Below are 19,599 nucleotides of genomic sequence, written 5' to 3'. Positions count from 1 at the left end.
ATTTAAGACTTTTTAATGGCAAAATCCTAATATATCAGTTAAGGTTAGGATCAATAGACCACACTTTAAAAAAGGGTACTATCACATCGTTCAGGTTGCATCTAGTATTACAGGTAAATATAAGAAAAAAAAGAGAACAAATATATGAACCCTGACTGCTCAGAAACATGATCCACCAAAAAGTGCAGCATTACTTCCACCTTAAGAACAATTATTTCTCATGAGTTTCAGAAAAAGTACTGTTAGCTTAATAAATAAAATGACTCCTCAATAACAGGACTTCACACTGAAATGGAAAATAACCTGATTATGGTTGGAACGGTTTTAGTTTTCATATTGCTTATGAAGAGTTTGAAGTCATTCTAGACTTACTATGCTCCAATTGTCAAAGAATTACTGTCTCCCAAGGAGAGTTGCAGTTCACGATAATTCTGAGTACTGCTTCTAAACCGATTACTGAAGGAAAGAGATATAACACCACACACATTATACAAGGGAAAAAGTTAATTATAGAAATCTACAAACATATTTATATCTATATATTCCTTTTTCAACATGATCTTGGAAGCTATAAGCCATAAGAAAAATTATTTAATCAGACGATAATGTTCGAGTGTGATTAAATGAACTCCCTCATAGGATATTGTATGTAATAAGTTATTTAAACAGGATTATGAAGGTAAGCTTAGTACACACAACTCTCTTGGAAATCTATTCAAAGAGAAAATGACAGCATTTCAAAATTCAAAGAAAAGCTCCACTTTTCAGTCCTCATTAGCAACTGTATATAATCTACCTTTATGAGGCAAGTACTTTCATCACATAACCCTACCATTACCAGCTATTACAATAGGCTAATAATCTCTGATGTTTTCTGTTTATGCAATTTGACACTAATAAAACACTTAAGACAGTAATAAAAACTGGAATCTCTCTATTTCATGTGTGTCTGTGCGAGAAAAAGGTAAGCTTTCTTATTAACATTGTTGCATTTGCTTTGTCGCTCCCTGTCTCATTGTCAATATTTTGTTTTTCTAATTCAAACCATTTTTTATAAATATTATTTGTTGATATTCTATTAAATTCAAACTGTTTATTTTCTTTCTTTCTCCTGGTACCTGTCCTATATTTTAGCTGTTTTTTAAAAAACTCTGAAAACCATTTATTTTAGCCAAGCAACCAACAAAGTAATGAAGATTGAAGAGTTTTCATCATGCACCATTCCATGCATCAAAACAGAAGGGATACCAACAAGTGAATACCCACTTTGTACTGCACAGTAAAAAAAATGCAAGACAAATAAATGTTTCTACAGCACAATGTGGTTTTACTATATAGGGAAAATATGTTTCACAAAATTATAAAGACACCAATATTAGTTGGAAACCAAGCTAAAACTAAAATTTCCATTGCTTCAAAAATATTTTCTTCAGAAAACATCTGTGGTGAATGAAATGCCCAAATTTTAGTAGCAGTTTTACTACAGTGCCATTATTAATCCCAGTATTGTGTGGTTAATCTATTTTCATTATCAAAGCTGTAGGAATAATAATTATGTTGAACAATTGTTTGATTAATCAGTGGTGTTCCTTTCCTAAAGTACCTAATGAAATCAAGTCACTAAGTGATGGGAGACTGCAGTTCGGATTAGCTGACTGCCCATGATGACAGCCATGTCATTTGATAACCTAATTTCCTCTTATGCAAGAGTATTGCAGTATAAAGTACATCTACTACTGCTTCTAAGATTTTAAAATCGCAAATATGTACATAAGTTCCCTTTGGTATCCCAATATTTAAAACCAGGAAATTACATCTGTTATGATTCCAGACCAGACCACCAACTTTATGCTACATTTCCAGACACAATCAACCAAACTATGTTATAATCTGGTTAGGGACCAATAATGCTATTTTTTAAATGAAGGCAAAAGAGGATATTTACTAAGAGAATAAAGTCACAACATTTCATGGTTTTTACCAAAGAACAAATACTTTAATATACAATCTAGAAACTGTAATGCAATCTACAATACATGTGCACCATATTTCTACCACTAAACAGTGAAATTTGATGTGATAAACATAGGTAATATACTACGATAAAACACCCCACAGCAGACATTACAGAGCAAGTATGATCATGACAGATCCCACAGATCACTCAGTAACTCCCACCAGACATTTATGACACAATGTGTCACAATTAAATTTTACAAGTGATTACAATTCCTCATTTTTGTTGATCATTCGTTTTAAGAGCAGTTCCATCATAGAATCCTACAGAGTGGAAATAGGCCCTCACCAACCCGATGCTCAGAGCATCCCACCCAGATCCATGCCCCTATAACCCGCCCAATCTACTCATCCCTGAACACTATAGGCAATTTAGCATGGCCAATCCACCTAGCCTACACATTTTTGGACTGTGGGAGGAAACCGGAGCACTCGGAGGAAAACCACGTACACACGGGGAGAACATACAAACTCCACACAGACAGTCACCCAAGGGTGGAACTGAACCCGGGCTCCTGGCGCTGTGAGGCAGCAGTGCTAACCACTGAGCCACCGTGCCGCCAGCATGGACTGCATCACCTTCCAGTCCTGGGTTCACTCACCTTGGCTCCAAAACTGCACTCCACTACTGAAACACTGATGCAACTCCAGCTTTTCAACGCTTCAAGGGGCATGGGGAAAGAGCAGAAGTACAGTTGTAAAATACAGGATCATTCATCTTTATACTGAATGGCGAGCAAACTCAATGGGCCAAATGGCCAGTTGTTGCTCCTATTCTTTATGATTTTTTTGCTAACAGGCAGTTTCACCGGCCTAAAAACTTTCCTTGGGCCTTCCCTAAGTTCTAATCTTGCTCAGATACATTAACAAAATCACAGAAGTGTTATCAAGTAAAAGGAGGTCATATGGTCCATCATGCTGCATCGAAACAAATATGGTTTATGGTCTTTACAACAACCACATTCTCAACTGCACTTAAGTATTAATGCATGCAGGCTTCTTCCAAAACCCGGATAACTTCCCCAGAACTACAGCCAGTGACCTTTCCACTTTCACAGCTCCCCAGGACATCTAAGTGCTGACTCTATTTCTTGGCTGCTTATTAATTCCTAGAACTTCACCCAAAGTTTGTTCCAACAGCACAGATCCATCCTACTGCTCTTGACTCCTTCCCTGCAGGACAATTAAAATGAGTCCTCCTAATGTGGCGTCTACCCCTTCGATGGTCAACCGTTTGTGACACCAGAAATAGTCCAAGCAATCTTAAAAATGTTGCAACAAGCCCACCCCTGGCACAGCGCAGAACAGAATATTGCCAGCTAGCAACTTTGGAATTCTTTGTACCTCTGAATGTTACAATGTTGCAATTTTCACAGAATGCTAGGTTTCTGTACAAGACATGCTCAAAGACTCATTACAAACCAGAGTGAAATTCTGTATTCTTCGCCATTTCAATTCCTTGGGTGATAATAATGAAACTCCAGTGAATATTCAATTGAGAAATAAGTTATGCAGAATTACTTAATCAGAAGAATTAAAACAGTTGTCAATCTCTTTTACACAGAATGCAAGTACTTGACTCAATATGTAAACAATTGAATAAGAGTTAGTACAACCCAAATGAGACGACAAATTTTATTATGAGCTGGCAATGGACCAGTACCCAGAAGATTTTATGATTGTGAACAAGCAAAATAAACTTCATCAAGTTAGAAAGGTAAAATAATCCAGAAGTAAAGGTAAAGTCACTATAGCGTTACCAGACCAAAGCCTCGTCTCTCATCCGACAGAGACAACTGGTGGCGGTTTAACCTGAGGGTCACCATGTCTCTAGCGAGGGGACAGGTTGAGAAGGAGAGCCTTTCATGGTAACCTCAGCTGGTGTGGGAATTAAACTCATGCTGCCGGCATCCCTTTGCACTGTAAGCAAGCCATCTAGCCAAGTGAGCTAACCAACTCCCCATTAAAATAAACTACAACATGTAAACAATTTATACTCGGAAATCTACAACTAACATGAGATAAAATGGTTTAACACAAATCGTGGTCAAACACCCCTCAGAAGACATTAAACAGCAGATGTACCAAGAGAGACTCCTCAGTTTACTCAGCAACCCATCCAGATGGTAATGATACTACAGACAGTAAATCTCACTTCAACTTTATGTCCCTAGAAGAAATTCTAATTTTACATTTTCAAAGACATAACTTCAGAAGGACTTACAAAAGTTATTCCATCATGGACTACCTCAATGACTGAGCACATCCTAGTAATTCAATCTCTTTCCCGAGTCTGTGTTCCATGGGACTCCTGAGGCTAAGGTCCATTTACTCCTCACTGGCACAATTCCAGCTCTTTGGCACTACCCAGGGTTTCTCCATGCTCTAATATTTCTCAGCCGTACCAAACAAATACTGCTTTTGGGCTTATATTACTTCCACTCTCGGCTATGAAATAGTTCCTAGAACTTGAATGACTCCTCAGAGCCAATTACGGCACTTTAACAAAATGGAGTCACTGTCTTTGGCTGTTCCTTCTCTCCAACACAGCCATTGACCTTCCACCACCTTCTCAGCTCCTCAACCCTGAGTGTCTGAAACTTGCTAACTACTGCTGCTGCCTGGAGGTTCTTTTCCCTGATTCCAACATGTCACATGGCATGGCTGTTCATGCTGACATGAAACCTTTGGTCAGATTTTCACACCATCATATGCATATACACTATTGTCCCTGCAAAGACCACCAAAGTACCTGGAATGCTCAGAAGATCATCCATGCCTGTTCCATGCCACAAATGCAACAGCAGTCCCAAGGCATATCAGGAATTGAAGCTCTTGGACTCCAGCTAACACACAGGTAAATCAGGATTTAACAAGTGAAACACCAAGTTTGAACAACTGCTAAGCTAAAATCCAGATGAAATATTTAAAAATATTGTTTTATAAATTGCAGTGTCCCTCAGAAGCAGCAGGTATTCAAAATTTTGAAGTTTTGAGGTTTTTTTCAGAGGAATGCAAGTTTATCCCTCATCATAAAAGATACAACTCTAATTTAGCCCTTCCTTCACTAATATCATTCAGATCTACATTTACAATACCAACTCTTAACAGTGAGAGTAGATAAAATAGATTATTAAGTTTAAATCAAAATTATTGCTGCAATATGTTATTATCCATTACTCATTGAATTCAGTTTTTCCACTTACCAATAATATCACCTTTCTGGATCAGTGTGGAGGAAGATGAATAGGTTCCAGGGGTGTTGACAGAGTCCATACTATCGTCACTTAATCCTCCACTTCTCAGTCAGAAACAAAGAATGTTGTAAGTATTTGAGTACTACAACCAACCAAATGTTAATATCATGAATAAAAATGTCATTTATGTAAAATGTAATAACCTGTACCTAATGGCCAATACAGAATTCCAAAAATGTTCCATTTAATTTATCCGTTCTTTTAGATGTAAAAGATGAATTAATGATCATTTTAAATAAATGTAACACAATATGGCTAATTTCAAAGTGTTATATTTTTATCATTAAATTTTACCACAGGAGGCCTGGGTATTGCCGTGCCTTCAGGTCTGAAGTCCTTCTCCAAACTCAGTCAACTTAGTGCAATAAAGATTTTTTTCTCTCTGCTATAAAGGGGAGGCATTACTACTTAGCTGGCTGGGCTGTACCACACCACAACTATAAATGCCTCAGTTTGATAAGCATTGTCAACATTGGCAAAACTTTCCCAGAGCTGAAATCTTCAACAAGTTGACCCCAAAACAGCATTACAAAATTGGTTTAATAATTACCACTTGACACAAGCTTTTCTCAAATGATACAAAATTTGGACTTACGGTATCTCGGAAAATGTTTTAAACATGACTGCTATGTGAAATTAAAACAGCAATTTTACAAGCATAATCACCAACCATCTCATAATTAAAGATATTTTCATCATGTGTCAAAGCCTTATAACAGTATATATAGCTTTATAAAACAATCAATTTGATGCACTCTTTTACTTAACAGAACCTTCACATAATACCAGTTGAGCCAAATATGAACCATAAACAATATTATATGAGGCTATAAATCTATATTATTTTAAATAACTGATAACATGTTGATTTATTGAGTAATTTCTTTTCTAATCATGTATTTTATTCATAACATTTGTACACAAAACAATAGAAAAACATTATGGTTTGAATATTACAGCTATTGTAAGAAAATTTAACATATCTAAGACAGCAAGCTCCATTCAACTTGACTGTGACAATCTTAATATTTTCAGAACACATTCTATGTCAGGTATATAGTTCAAGAGCAAATAGTTCCAATTGGAAATTACAGAAAATGAAACAGATATAAAGGGTGTGTAATATATGCAGTATAGCCCAGCCAGCCACATAGTAATGCCTTTCCTTATACACAGAAAAGGATCTTTTATCATTCTCCAAACATATTTCACTCTGAGGTGTCTCGATACATTTTCAATACTTTGATTTACAACGTACATTCTTTGAAAAGCACACAGTCCAAGTTACTCTACAGTGCCCTCTGAGTATGGCTGACAGTATTTATTTGCTGGAAGCATTGTTGCTCCCAAAACAAATGACTAAAATAATCCAGACAGCAAGAGTGCATTGCTTTCAATAACATAAATATTAATGATACCTAAACCTCAATATTTTGAAATTCTGCTGGTGTTATAGGAAATAGACAGGAACCAGGAAACTGGGCTTTTTGCTACATATTTTCACATACATAAAATAGTACAAACTCATTTTTGCTGCATGATGATCACACACAAATCTTAGTTAAAAGCCATGTTCATGTAAATGATGCAAGTGGACATTCCATTGGAAAAGTAAGTGGAGAGACAGTGCACTCCTGTCTCATTTTCCATTGACACATCAAGATTCCTCAGTCCTATGGCAGGTGAATATTCTGATGCTAAGAAAACATTCTTTGAACTACCTTCGAATCAGTCCTCAGATCAAAAAATCTGTGCTATCCAACTTTTGGGCCTTTTGGGCACACTAATTTTGATTAATCCATGTTACTATCGTACTGTTAATGAACAATCAATTTTCAACTTTCATCATTTGACATTAATACCCAAGACTTTAAAGGACTAAAGATTTTTTTAAAAGAATACTGATGTCTTTAAACAGCTCCTGTAATCAACTGACAAGCCCAGGCAACCTACATGGAATATACAGAAACCAGTTATTTCAGTATTACCATTTTATTCAAAAGGCACTGAAACTCAAAGTTGTCAAGGAATTCATATTTCTAACTCAGATTTGTATAATTAACATAAATTGTTCATGAAAAGCTACCTGCAGTGTTTGAAAAAAGACATACGGAGTTAGATTGCGAATATACAAACAAACCATATTTCAGCAGTTTCCTTCGAGCAACAAAGGTCAGAGAAAGAAAGATGTTCTGAAAACAACAGAATAAGGAAAGTTCCCTCTCCCTGAATCTCAGCAAACAGTGCTGATGCGAAAATATCCTGGAAAAACCTGTACTAACTGAGAAATCAAGAGTACCTACAAACTTCATCACTTCTGAGGAATCAGGATATCAGCTAAACAGTTGGGGCTTTCATTCTTGCAACTCAATTAGATTCAAAAAAATCTATGAGGTGCAACTGCCTTATCTCTCTGTCTGTACTAGATACAAAGAAGATGGCAGGAAGAGGCGTAACCTGTGTTTTATATGAGTGTTTGTTGTCGCAGTTTATTATTTCTTTGGTAACGAAACTCCATTCTCTTTCACTCAAAAAAAACCTTGGAATTGGTTCTCCTTCACTTGAACTTTGGTTACCAGTTCAAAAATGAAGTGTAATTGTTACATGCTAATAAAAGGAAAATTTAGAAAGGGCACCATGACCTTTCTCACCTGGTCATAACATCCACAACCGATAACCACACTATCAGATTAATAGTCCCCAAGGACTGGAATTCATTTTCTGGGCCTCGCCACTTTTACAAATTTCCTCTTCTTTTACAGGTGCTCCTTAAAACACGCAGGGCTTTAAACCAAATTATGGGGTGGATTCAGTTGCACGGGAAATGAGAAAATCAAAGGTATAGGAGAAGTTAGGAATGCAAGTGAGCGATTGTTACCAGAAAATAAAATGGGACAGAATGTGTGAATGTCATATAGCACCAAGCAAACATAAAAGTGTAAGGGAAATTTCATAATTCATGAAGTATTTGGAATAAGGTAGACAAACTAACGAGGCAAATTGGAAAAAGATAGCAAAGTGGATATCAGGAATGTCGGAGCTAGAGGGATCAAATGGCCTATTCCTGTTCCTATTTTTTATGGTCTTAAAATTAATCACTTTGACCAATCTTTTGACAATCTGTCCTACTATCTCATTATATAACTTGTTGTGAAATTTTGTTTCCAATCTCTCTGGTGAAATACCCGGAGGAGAATTTCATATGTAAATGTTGGTACTATTGTTGTTTACTCACAGAATATTGCTGTATTGTTCTCAATGCGCTAGTTCCTGCATCAAAGGCAGACATAATGTCATCAGTTAGTAGCAATCTATAAAGACTGCAATTTTAGAGAAAAGGACTTCACTCTGCATCAACTCTGCTGATCCCTAAATGAATGCTCTAACAAGAAAGAAATGATTTTAGTTGTCAGTCAGAACACCTATTTGTTATTCCACATCTGCCATCAATACTTGCAAGAAAGGTGCACCATCAGGCATAAAGAAAGATAATTTCAAAAAGAGATAGTAAGAACTGCCGATGCTGGAGTCAGAAATAACACAGTGTGAAGCTGAAGGAACACAGCAGGCCAGACAGCCTCAGAGGAGCAGGGAAGTTGATGTTTCGGGTCAGGACCCTTCTTCAGAAATCAATCAATCTGGTTGACTCTAAATTCCCTCAAAGCTGCTTAGTTGTATCGACCAAGAGAATGTTTCAAAGAGAATGAAACTGGACGGATTACCAGACATTGACTAAGGCACCGGAAATGACAAACACAGCTCTGTTAACCCTGCAAAGTCTTCCTTACTAAGATCTGGAGCAAGTGCCAAAATTGGGAGAGCTATCTCATAGAGGCAAGCAACAGCCTGATGTAGTCATACTCATGGAGTCATATTTTACAGACAATGTCCCAAACAATAACATCACTACAGCTGTACACAATTGAAAGGAAGTTGTCCTTGGAGTCCTTAACATTGACTCCAGATGCCATGAAGTCTAATGGCAACAGGCCAAGCGTGGGCAGGGACTCTCATTCTTGCAACTACCTACCACCGATCAATCAATACATTACAAAGTTGAATGCTACTTGGAAGGAACATGGAGGGTAGCCAGGTTGCATAATGTACCATGGCTAAGGGACTTCAATGTCCACTGCAATGAATGGCTTGGTAGTATCACTATTGACTGAGATGGTAGAGTCCTACACGACATAACTGCTAGGCTGTGTGTGGCGGGAGGTGAGATAAACAAGAGGAAAAAACACACCTAACTTTATCCTGATCAATACTGCTACCCCAGATGCGTCTACCCATGGCAGCATCAGACAGAATGACCGCCATAGGGTCTTTATGGAGACTAAGCCCCTCCTGTTGTGTGGTGCTATCATTATGCTAAATGGGATAGACTGCAAAGAGATCTAGCAACTCAAAACTAGGCATCCATGAGGTGGGCTGTGGGCCATCATAGAATCATAAAATCCCTGCAGTGCAGATGAAGGCCATTCGACCCATCAAGTATGCACCAACCCTCCAAAGAGAACCCACCCACCCTATCCCTGTAACCCTGCATTTGCCATTGCTAACTCATCTAACGTGCACAACCCTGGACATGATGGGGCAATTTAGCACGGCCAATCCAAATAATCTGCACATCTTTGGACTTTGGGAGGAAACTGGAGCACCCAGAGAAAACCAACAGACATGAAGAGAACGTGCAAACTCCACACAGTCACCCAAGGGCAGAATTAGGCGTGGGTCCCTGGCACTCTGAGGCAACAGTGTTAACCACTGAGCTACCATGCCACTCTAGAGGCAGCAAAATTGTCCTCCAACACAATCTGTAACCTCACGACAAGGTATATCCCCCAGGCTACCATGACCATCAACCCAGAAAGTCTATCCTGATTCAATAAAGAGTGCAGGTGGAAATGCCAGCAGCAGCATCAGGCATACCTAAATACAAAAAAAAAATCAGGCATCAGCTTAGTGAGGCTATGAAACAGGATTACTTACTTGTATGCCAAACAGCATAAATAGCAAGTGCCAGACAGAGATAAGTGATTCCCATTGGATCAAATCTAAGCTCTGCAGTCCTGTCACATTCAGTCATAAATGGTGTTGGGCAATTGAACAACTCACTGGAGGTGGTCACTTCGGAAATAACCCCACGCTCAATGATGAGGAAGCCCAACATCAGTGAAAAGGGAAGGCGGAAACTTCTGCCAAGTGGATGATCCATCTCGGCCTCCTGCAACAGGTCTCCAGCATCACAGATGCAAATCTTCATCCAATTTGATTCACTCTACATAATATTAGGAAACAAACAGAGACACTAGGTACTGCAAAGCCTACGGGCCCTGACAATATTACAGCAATAAATACAATAGTACTGAAGAATTGTGCTCCAAAACATGCCACATCCCTAGCCAAGTTGTTTCAGTGCAGCTACAACACTGGCATCTACCTATGTGGAAATCCAAACAGGTACGTCCTGTACATAAAAAGCCGGGTTGGATTTCTTCTGCCGATTTCTGCTCCAACAGTCTACTCCCAATCATCAGTGAATTCATGGAAGGTGTCATAAACAATGCTATGAAATAGCACTTGTCTAGCAATAACCTGCTCACTGACACACAGTTTGGATTCCCCAAGGGCCACTTAGCTTCTGACCTCACTACAGTCTTAGTTTAAACATGGACTAAAGAGCCGAATTCCAAAAGCAAGATGAGAGCAACTGTCCATGACACCAAGGAAGCATTTGACCAAGCGTGGCACCAAGGAGCCTTACTGAACTGGAGTCAATGTGAATCCGGGAAAGTCTCTCCACTGGTTGAATCACACCTGACACAAAATAATTATGGATGTTTGAGCTCAGTCATCTCAACTCTAGGAGCTCTCTGCAGAGTTCCTCAGCATAGTATCCTAGGCCCAACCATCTTCAGCTGCTTTTTGATTGACCTCCAATTCTCAATTCTTCAGATATCGAAGCAGACTATATCCAGATACACAATGATGGGACAATATCCAGGTTTGTACTGATAAGTACTATTAACATTTTCGGGTCACCGGACCCAAAACGTTAACTCTGTTTTTTCCTTCACAGATGCTGCCAGACCTGCTGAGCTTTTCCAGCAACTTCTGTTTTTGTTCCTGATTTACAGCATCCGCAGTTCTTTCGGTTTATGTTTCCCTTAAGAACCCTGTATGTTTCAATGAGATCACCTCTTATTCTTCTTTACTCCAGTGACAGAGTCCCAACCTGTTTAGCCTTTGCTCATAACACAATCCCTCCATAACAGGGATCATTCTTGTGAATCTTCTCTGAACTGCCTCTAATGAAATAATATCTTTTCTTAAACAAGAGTACTGCTCACAGTATTGCTGGCGTGGTCCCACCTTGCAGTAAGACTTCCCTACTCTTATACAGCAACCCCCTTGAAATAGGGCCAACATTCCATTTGCCTTCTGATTATCTGCTGCATCTGTGTGTTAGCTTTCTGTGTTTTGTGCAGAATTACCCCCAAGTCCCTTTGTGTTGCAGCTTTCTGCAGTTTTTCTCCATTTAAATAATACTGTTCTTTAGTTCTCTCTTCCAAAATGAACAATTTCACATTTTCCCACATTGTACTCCATTGCCAACTATTTGCCCACTTACGTAGTCTATTGATCTCTCTATAATCTACTTGTATCCCCTTCACAATTTGCCTTTCCGCCTATTTTGGTGTTGTCTGGAAATTTGGCTGCAGTACATTTCGCTTCTTTCCTCCATGTCATTAATCAGTTGCGGTCCCAGCACTGATCCCTGTAGAACCTGTTGTACGTTGCCAACCTGAAGAAGAACCGGTTATCCCCAATCGTTGTTACCTGCCCAGTTATTAATTCGCTATTCACACCAATAAACTAGCTTCTACCTTGGGCTGTTAGCTTTCACGAATAACCTTTTGTGGGATACTTTGTCAAATGCCTTCTGGAAGTAGAGATAGGCACCTAGACATATACAATAAGTGCTGGCCCAGCCAGTGATGCTCACATTCCATGAGTGAATAAAAAACCCTGTAGAGCTGTTGGTGCTTTTTACTTAAACCCTATAGATTAAACAATTCATCCCTCCCCTGCTCACACGGTTATCCAAACCCTTCCCATAAACTCCCTCACACTGTCACAGGTCCTCACACGTACACCATACCCCTTGTCACAGGTCATCAAACCCTCCACAACCCTATCTCCACCTTATTCAGCACCTCCCTACCACAGGTACCTCACCAATACTCATCATTGTTACTGATTCTTAACCAACATTCCAGCCCTCTTATTAGGTTTCCTTCCCAGTTCTAGAGTCACAGAAATTTTCAGGTACTACGATGGGGTCCCGATGGGAAAAAGTCTACAAAGCACCAATTTTGTTGGTATGTCTTTTTGTTTTTTTTTTAAACAGCAACATTCCTTTGCTGAAGAGATTTTGAAAACAGAAAACATGATCCAGATTAAGAAAAGAACAATCACTGTTTGGCCAATGGTAAATGCACTTTGAAAATTTTGACCATTTATTGGCTTTTGCAATCAGCTAATTGTCCTTTCTGCTTTTTCTTATAACTACTGTGAATATTACTTAAAAAGCACACAAGAACCGTTTTCCTGTAAATGATGGCGAACTGGAATATGGTTGCATTAAATACATATAAACTATGCATAAAGAGAAACAGGCATTGAGTAGTGAGCCTGTAGAATATAGTGTAGACATTGCTAGGAGATAGTAAGAACTGTCGATGCTGGAGTCAGAGATAACACGGTGTGCAGCTGGAGGAACACAGCAGGCCAGGCAGCATCAGAGGAGCAGGAAAATTGACATTTCGGGTCGGGACCCTCCTTCATCCATTTCTGAAGAAAGATCCCGACCCAAAAACATCAACTTTCCTGCTCCTCTTATGCTGCCTGGAGTACATTGCTAGCTTGTGCAGCATTGGTCGAGTCGCTGCATGTCTTCAAAAAGGAGATGGAAAATTCTTGGCTGAAGTGAAAATCACAGCATACAGATGGTAAATGGATTAAAGCTTAGCCTATGCATCATCCAATGAAATGGTCTGAGATATTTTTCTGTGAGAAAGGTGTTGCATAATTGTAAATTATTGTCATTGTTAATGTGATCTCTAGGATTGATTTTAATCAGCTGAAAAGTAAATTTCCTTTCTGAAAAATAACGTGTTAATCAATCTCTTACCAACCCTATCTGGTTGCCCAAGCACATGATACAATCAACATCCATGAAGGCAAAGGATTCACAGTTGTACAACTGAATTTATCAATTTATTTTAAAGAAAATCCCATCTTAAGCTGAGTATTATCCTTACTATCCTTACTACAGTACTGGCAAAAATTAAAAGTAAAGTAACTGATATAATTAGGTTGCAATAATGTCAACTGTTGCCAAAATGTAAAGTTACATTAAGCCGTTATTGTTTGGAGAATTTGGAAGCATTTAAGATCTGATGACTTCATTAATCAAACACTTTAATCAAAGCATGTTTCTCTACCTAGGCTGGGTTGATTTGAAGTCTACCAAAACAGTCTTAACCTCTTCAACTGCATTTCCATCTGTCGGGGTGTCAGGTGTTGTCACGACAACCACTTCCTCCACATGAACACTCACGTCAGGAGTAGCCATAGCTGCAGGGAGCTCTAAGAAAGTTGATCAAAGACGTTTGCCCAGCTAAAAAAAAAAGCATAAATTCAACAAATTACTAAGCTTACAAAAACCCGCATTATAAACATAACTTGAAGTAACTGGTCAAAGAACAGACGTAAAGTTTATGTTTCAGTGTCAAACAATTCTTCAACCTCAGGCTTTGTAAGATACTCTTGAGGCATACTTTAGTTATTTTTAGTTGTTATTTGGTAACCATGTTATGTGCACAAACTATAACTTGCATAGAAGATTTTCAACATGCATCAATGCTGCTGATTCTCCGATGTTTCCACTTTAGGAGCAGGGCTTACAGAGAAACTGTATATCAGTAAAATTTGATTAGAAGTTTGAACAGAAGTTTGTCTCATCTTTCATCCATCCTCATACGGAGGTTGGCCATGCTATGTACAATTGGTCTCCACTCAGTTTTATTCTCTGCTGTCCTCACTTCCTGTTCCACAAGATCAGTTCACATTTTGATATTGTTCATTTATATTGCCTTGGATCTTCCCTATGCACATTTCCAAGTGCTTGAGATTTACCAAAGAAGAAACATTCTAAGTGTTGGAAATATAATAGTTGGAGGAAGACATAAATTGGAGTGGGTGAATAGATGGCAAATGAAGTACAATATGGAGCAGTGTAAAGGTGATACATTTTGATAGGAAAAACATGGAGAGAAAATAGCAAGTAAGGCATACAATCTGAAGGGCATGCAAAAGCAGAGGGACCTGAGTGTATATGTGCATAACTTATTAAAGCTGGTGGGACAGGTTGAAACCACAGTTCACAACATATACAGTATCCTAGGCTTTATTAATAGATTATTATTATTAACATTTATTAATAGCCAGTTTGCCTATAGGAAAGGGAGGAACCCAATAGCTGCAAAGGGGAAGGGGAGGGAGGCTGATGAGGGAAGCCTGTTAACAAAGAAACACCTAGCTCACCAGGAATAGCAGCTACAGGTAATGTATTCCTTCCAAATTAATGTGCTTTTCACAAAGTATGTGTCATGTATTTGTTGGTAACTTATGGCTGGTGTCTTCTGCAAATTTAAATACTGTAGCGTCCAAGAATGTTAAGTTTTCCCTGTGTGCTGTGGTTTTTAATAAAAAGGAAGGTTGATAATTGTGGGGAAATTGATCAATTCTACTTCAAGGAGTTCAAACACCCCATATGTCAACACGAGTACTGAAGGTAATATTACTACATAATCGCATCTCATCTAACAACAGGGTTAGTATGAATAAAATGGTAGCCTCTGAAAATAAAACAGAGCCCTAAAAATCCAAAGTACAGCCCTTGAGAAATCTTAAGAGGAACTGTTGACATAAAAAAAATTTCGACCCAGAAACAGCAGATAGCCATAGAGATCAATATTAGGAGTAAAGCCTGAGAAGTTGGATGCAGTGCCGTGAGAAGTTTAACATGACGAATGGCCAAGGTCAGTGAATATATCTTTAAATACTATATCTACATCAAGACATAATTAACCTCCGAAACCACTCAATTCATGATACTTCCGTCATTCAATGACCAATGTCTCAGCAGTCTCAGGGCTTTTACTGAAATTTAGAACACTATTAAACAAACTAGCCCATCAACAGCCTGACAGTCACATTTACAGAATGAGAATCAGAAACAACAACAGCAAACTCAAATTGTTGACTCTGGAAAGTCCTCCTTACGACACCTTGGGACGAATGGCAAAACTTGGAGAGCTGTCTCACTAGTCAGGCAACAGCCTCACCAGAAACCATTGACCAGAAACTATCTGGACATGCCTTATAAATACAGTGGCCACAAAAGCAGGTCAGAGGCTAGGAATACTGTGGCAAGCAACTCACCTCCTCACTCCCTAAAGCCTGTACACCACCTGCAAGACACAAGTCAGGAGTGTGATGGAATACTCCCACATGCCTGAATGGTTGCAGCTAACAACACTCAAGAAGCTTGATGCCACCCAGAACAAAGCAACCTGTTTAACTGGTATCACATACACAAGATGCACTGCCTCCACCATCAAGACTCAGTAGCAGCTGTATACACAAGAAGATGCACTGCAGAAATTCACCAAAGATCCTTAGCACCTTCCAAACCCATGACTACTTCTATAGAAGGAAAAGAGCAGCAGATACATAGGAACACCACCACTTGGAAGTTCCCTTCCAAGCCGCTCACATTTCTGACTTGGAAATATATCGCTGTTTCTTCACAGTCGCTGGATCAAAATCCTGGAATTCCCTCTTTAATGGCATTGTGGGTACATCACATGGGCTGCAACAGTTCAAGATGGCAGCTCACCACCACCTTCTCAAGGTCAAGTAGGGATGGGCAATAAATGCTGGCCAAACAGTGAGGCTCACATTCCACAAGTGAATAAAGTCATACTCATGAAATTACACCTTACATACAATATTCCTAACACCACTATCATGATCCCTGGGTATGTCCTATCTGACCAGCAGGACAGAGCACAGGGGGCCAGCATAGTACTACGCAGTAAGGAGCAAGCTACCCTCAGCATCCTCAACATTGCGTTCAAACCCCATGAAGTCACATGGTATCAGTCAAACAAGGGCAAGGAAACTTCCTGCTATTAACCATTCATTGGCTGATGAACGTTGAACACCACTTGGATGAAAGGACATGGCTGCTAAGTGAATCTGTGGAAGATGCTGACAGAACCAACAAGGAGGAAAAACATACTTGACCTCATCCTCACCAATCTGCCTGTGCAGGTACAGTTGTCCATGACATTATTGGTAGGACTGACCAAAGCAGAGTCCTGGTGGAGACGTCTTCACGTTAAGGATATCCTCCATCATTTTGCATGACACTGCAACCACGCTAAATGGAATAGATTTTGAACAGTACTCAACTGCACAAACAACAGATCAGATCTGTAATCTTGCCATATCCAGTTGTGACTTAATGCAGGAAGATGTTCCACAAATATCCCTATCCTAAATAATGAGGCAGTCCAACACATCAGTACAAAGATACAGCTGAAGTAAACACAACAATCTTCAGCCAGGAGTGTCAGGTGGATGATCCATCTCGGCCACGCTAGAGGTCCACACCTTCAAAGATGTCAGTCTTCACATCAACTGATTTGTTCCATACGATACTGCAAACACTATGGACCTGACAATATTTTCACAATAGTACTTGAAGACCTGTTTTCCCAAATTCGATGCAACTTCCAAATTAACCAAGCAATTTCGGTACGGCTACAACATTGGCATCTTCCCAAACACCTGGAAAATTGCCCAGATATGTCCTGTACAAATCCAACCATCAACGATACTATCAAGTAGGACTTGCTTGGCAATAAATTGCTCACTGACACTGTATTTGGGTTCTAACAAGGACACTTAGCTTCTGACCTAATTACGGCCTTGTTTCAAATATGCACAAAAGACCTTATTTACACAGGTAACTGACCTTGACAGCAAGGCCATACTTGCTCATGTGTGGCATCAAGGAATTCAAGCAAATCTAAAGCCAATGAAAATCTGAGGAAAGCTCTCCCCTGGTTGGTGTTAAACCTAGTATGAATGAATATGGTTGTGGTCATTAGAGATCAGTCATCTCATCTCAACTCCTCCACAGCCCTGCTGCCTAAACCTGTTAATATGCATCTTGGCAGGCCCAACAGCGGAACCACGAAGTGGTCCCTCTGATTTGCCCCAGCCTCCTCTACACCAGGTGCCCAAATATCAGCAGTGCAAGGCTAAAATGTAACCAAACAAAAAACAGAAGACTTTTTAAATAACTGAAAAGGGGATGCATCCTCCCACAAAATATATACACGTGGTCCATGGACTCCACAGCATCACAGAAAAGATAGCTGGCCTGTAAGTAGTGTAATGCCTTAACTACAATTATATAGGATTGTTGCTCGCAGGTCCTCAGTGGAAAGCTGAAGGACTTCCATTCAGTGATCCCTCGACTGGGAGCATCGCTGCCCTGCAGTAAGAAAGAACACCAAGGCATGGTGGGAGATGAAGTTGAAGTGGAGGGTGTGCAGCAGATAAACAGGAATCCCCTCCATGCCAATGGAAAGACACTGTGGGAGTTTTCATCAGATGGTTGACCGTGGGGAATAAATCCCTGAGGGAGGTTCTGGAACACAGGTCAATGTGGAATTCCATTCATGCAAGGTACACTCAGACAGGAGTCCACCACAGGAGTCCACCTACTCCGACCCATGAATGCTGCAGGGGTTGAGCACCATTGTTTTTAAGCTGTGGATACGTTGGGTGGGAGCTGGCCATACCAGTTCCTACAGTAAAATCCAGCCCATTCCTCTACCACCCAGCACTTCAAGCAGGCAGCCACAGCTCTCCATCTGCCAGCCACTCAAATCATGATAGTGGAAGTGCAGATTCCTGATGAGTAGCTCTCTAATGACTGTCAATATTCCTGATGGGAGTAAGCTACAACACATTGTAGATGTTAGTGTGTTCGCCGAGCTAGGAGGTTTGATAGCAGACATTTCGTTAGCACTGCTGCCTCACAGCGCCAGGGACACAGGTTCGATTCCACCCTCAGGCGACTGCCTGTGTGGTGTTTGCACGTTCTCCCCATGTCTGCGTGGGTTTCCTCCGGGTGTTCCGGTTTCCTCCCACAGTCCAAAGATGTGCAGGCTAGGTGGATTGGCCATGTTAAATTGCCCTTAGTGTTCAGAGATGTGTAGATTAGGTGAGTTATAGGGGGATAGGTCTGAGTGGAATGCTCTGAGGGTCTGTGTGGACTTGTTGGGCCGAAGGGCCTGTTTCCTCACTGTAAGGATTGTATGATTCTAGGTGATATCCACCGTGCTATGGAGCGTCCCTGTGAAGTGCGTTGTCTTGTGCTGGTTCAAATTTATATGGTCTGGTTTTTGCTGTTTCCAGTAGGTGTCCATTCTGGCTGTGCATTGTAATGGTCAGTAAGAAGCTAGTTCATTTGTTTTAAAATTTTAACCACTGGCCACAAGCCCAGCTCCTTTTAAAATAATTAAGTTAAATTCAAAATCTTCCCACTAGGAGTACTGTAACATTAACACATCAGGGATGGTGATGGCCTAGTGGTGTTGCCGCTAGGCTATTAATCCAGAGATCCAGGTTCTGGGAACCTTCGAATCCCACCATGGCAGATGGTGGAATTTGAATTCAATAATAATCTGGAATTAAGAGTATAATAATGACCATGATCACATCTAGTTCACTAAAGTCCTTTAGAGAAGGAAACTGCCATCCTTACCTGGTCTGGCCTACATGTGACTCTAGACCCAGAGCAATGAGTTGACTCTGAACTGCCCTCTGAGCAATTAGGGTTGAGCAATAAATGCTGGTCCAGCCAGCAATGCCCACATCCCATGAATGAATAAAAACATTAACCAAAGCCAAAAAGAATGAAATTCAGAGAAACTACATCAAAATATTGTGGTTAAGAGAAAAATATGCATCTGAGCCTCCATGATGCCACCTATCCTGAAAAGCTTCAAGTCTATCAGTGAACACAAATTGTTCCTTCTCCAAGGACACCTCGTTGGAATACCGCAAGAAAGTGAAACAAACGGTTGGGAACTATGACCTTGGCTATGACCCGTTGCTTGCTTCATGGCTATTTTAACCACGCAATGAAGAACCCAACAGATTTTTTTTACAGAGA

At 39.9% G+C, this 19,599-nt stretch overlaps 1 protein-coding gene across 3 annotated transcripts in view; it reads right to left on the bottom strand.

The window, feature by feature from the left end:
• The window catches only part of gmeb2 (glucocorticoid modulatory element binding protein 2), a 51,283-nt gene that overhangs the window by 25,210 nt on the left and 6,474 nt on the right, over positions 1-19,599 (bottom strand). For 2 of the 3 annotated variants that reach the window (XM_020519009.2, XM_048608274.1), the window contains exons 2-3: positions 13,784-13,959; positions 5,223-5,314 (exon numbers count right to left, since the gene is read on the bottom strand). In XM_020519009.2, the coding sequence (XP_020374598.1) occupies positions 5,223-5,314; positions 13,784-13,914 (223 nt within the window). In that variant the 5' untranslated portion in view covers positions 13,915-13,959. Of the gene's footprint in view, positions 1-5,222; positions 5,315-13,783; positions 13,960-19,599 lie in introns of those variants that run through there. The other variant, XM_048608275.1, reaches the window with a different exon arrangement.

Source organism: Rhincodon typus, chromosome 19, assembly GCF_021869965.1.
Source record: "Rhincodon typus isolate 14 chromosome 19, sRhiTyp1.1, whole genome shotgun sequence".
NCBI classification, from domain to species: Eukaryota; Metazoa; Chordata; class Chondrichthyes; order Orectolobiformes; family Rhincodontidae; genus Rhincodon; species Rhincodon typus.
This window is presented reverse-complemented; position numbering and strand designations above follow the sequence as displayed.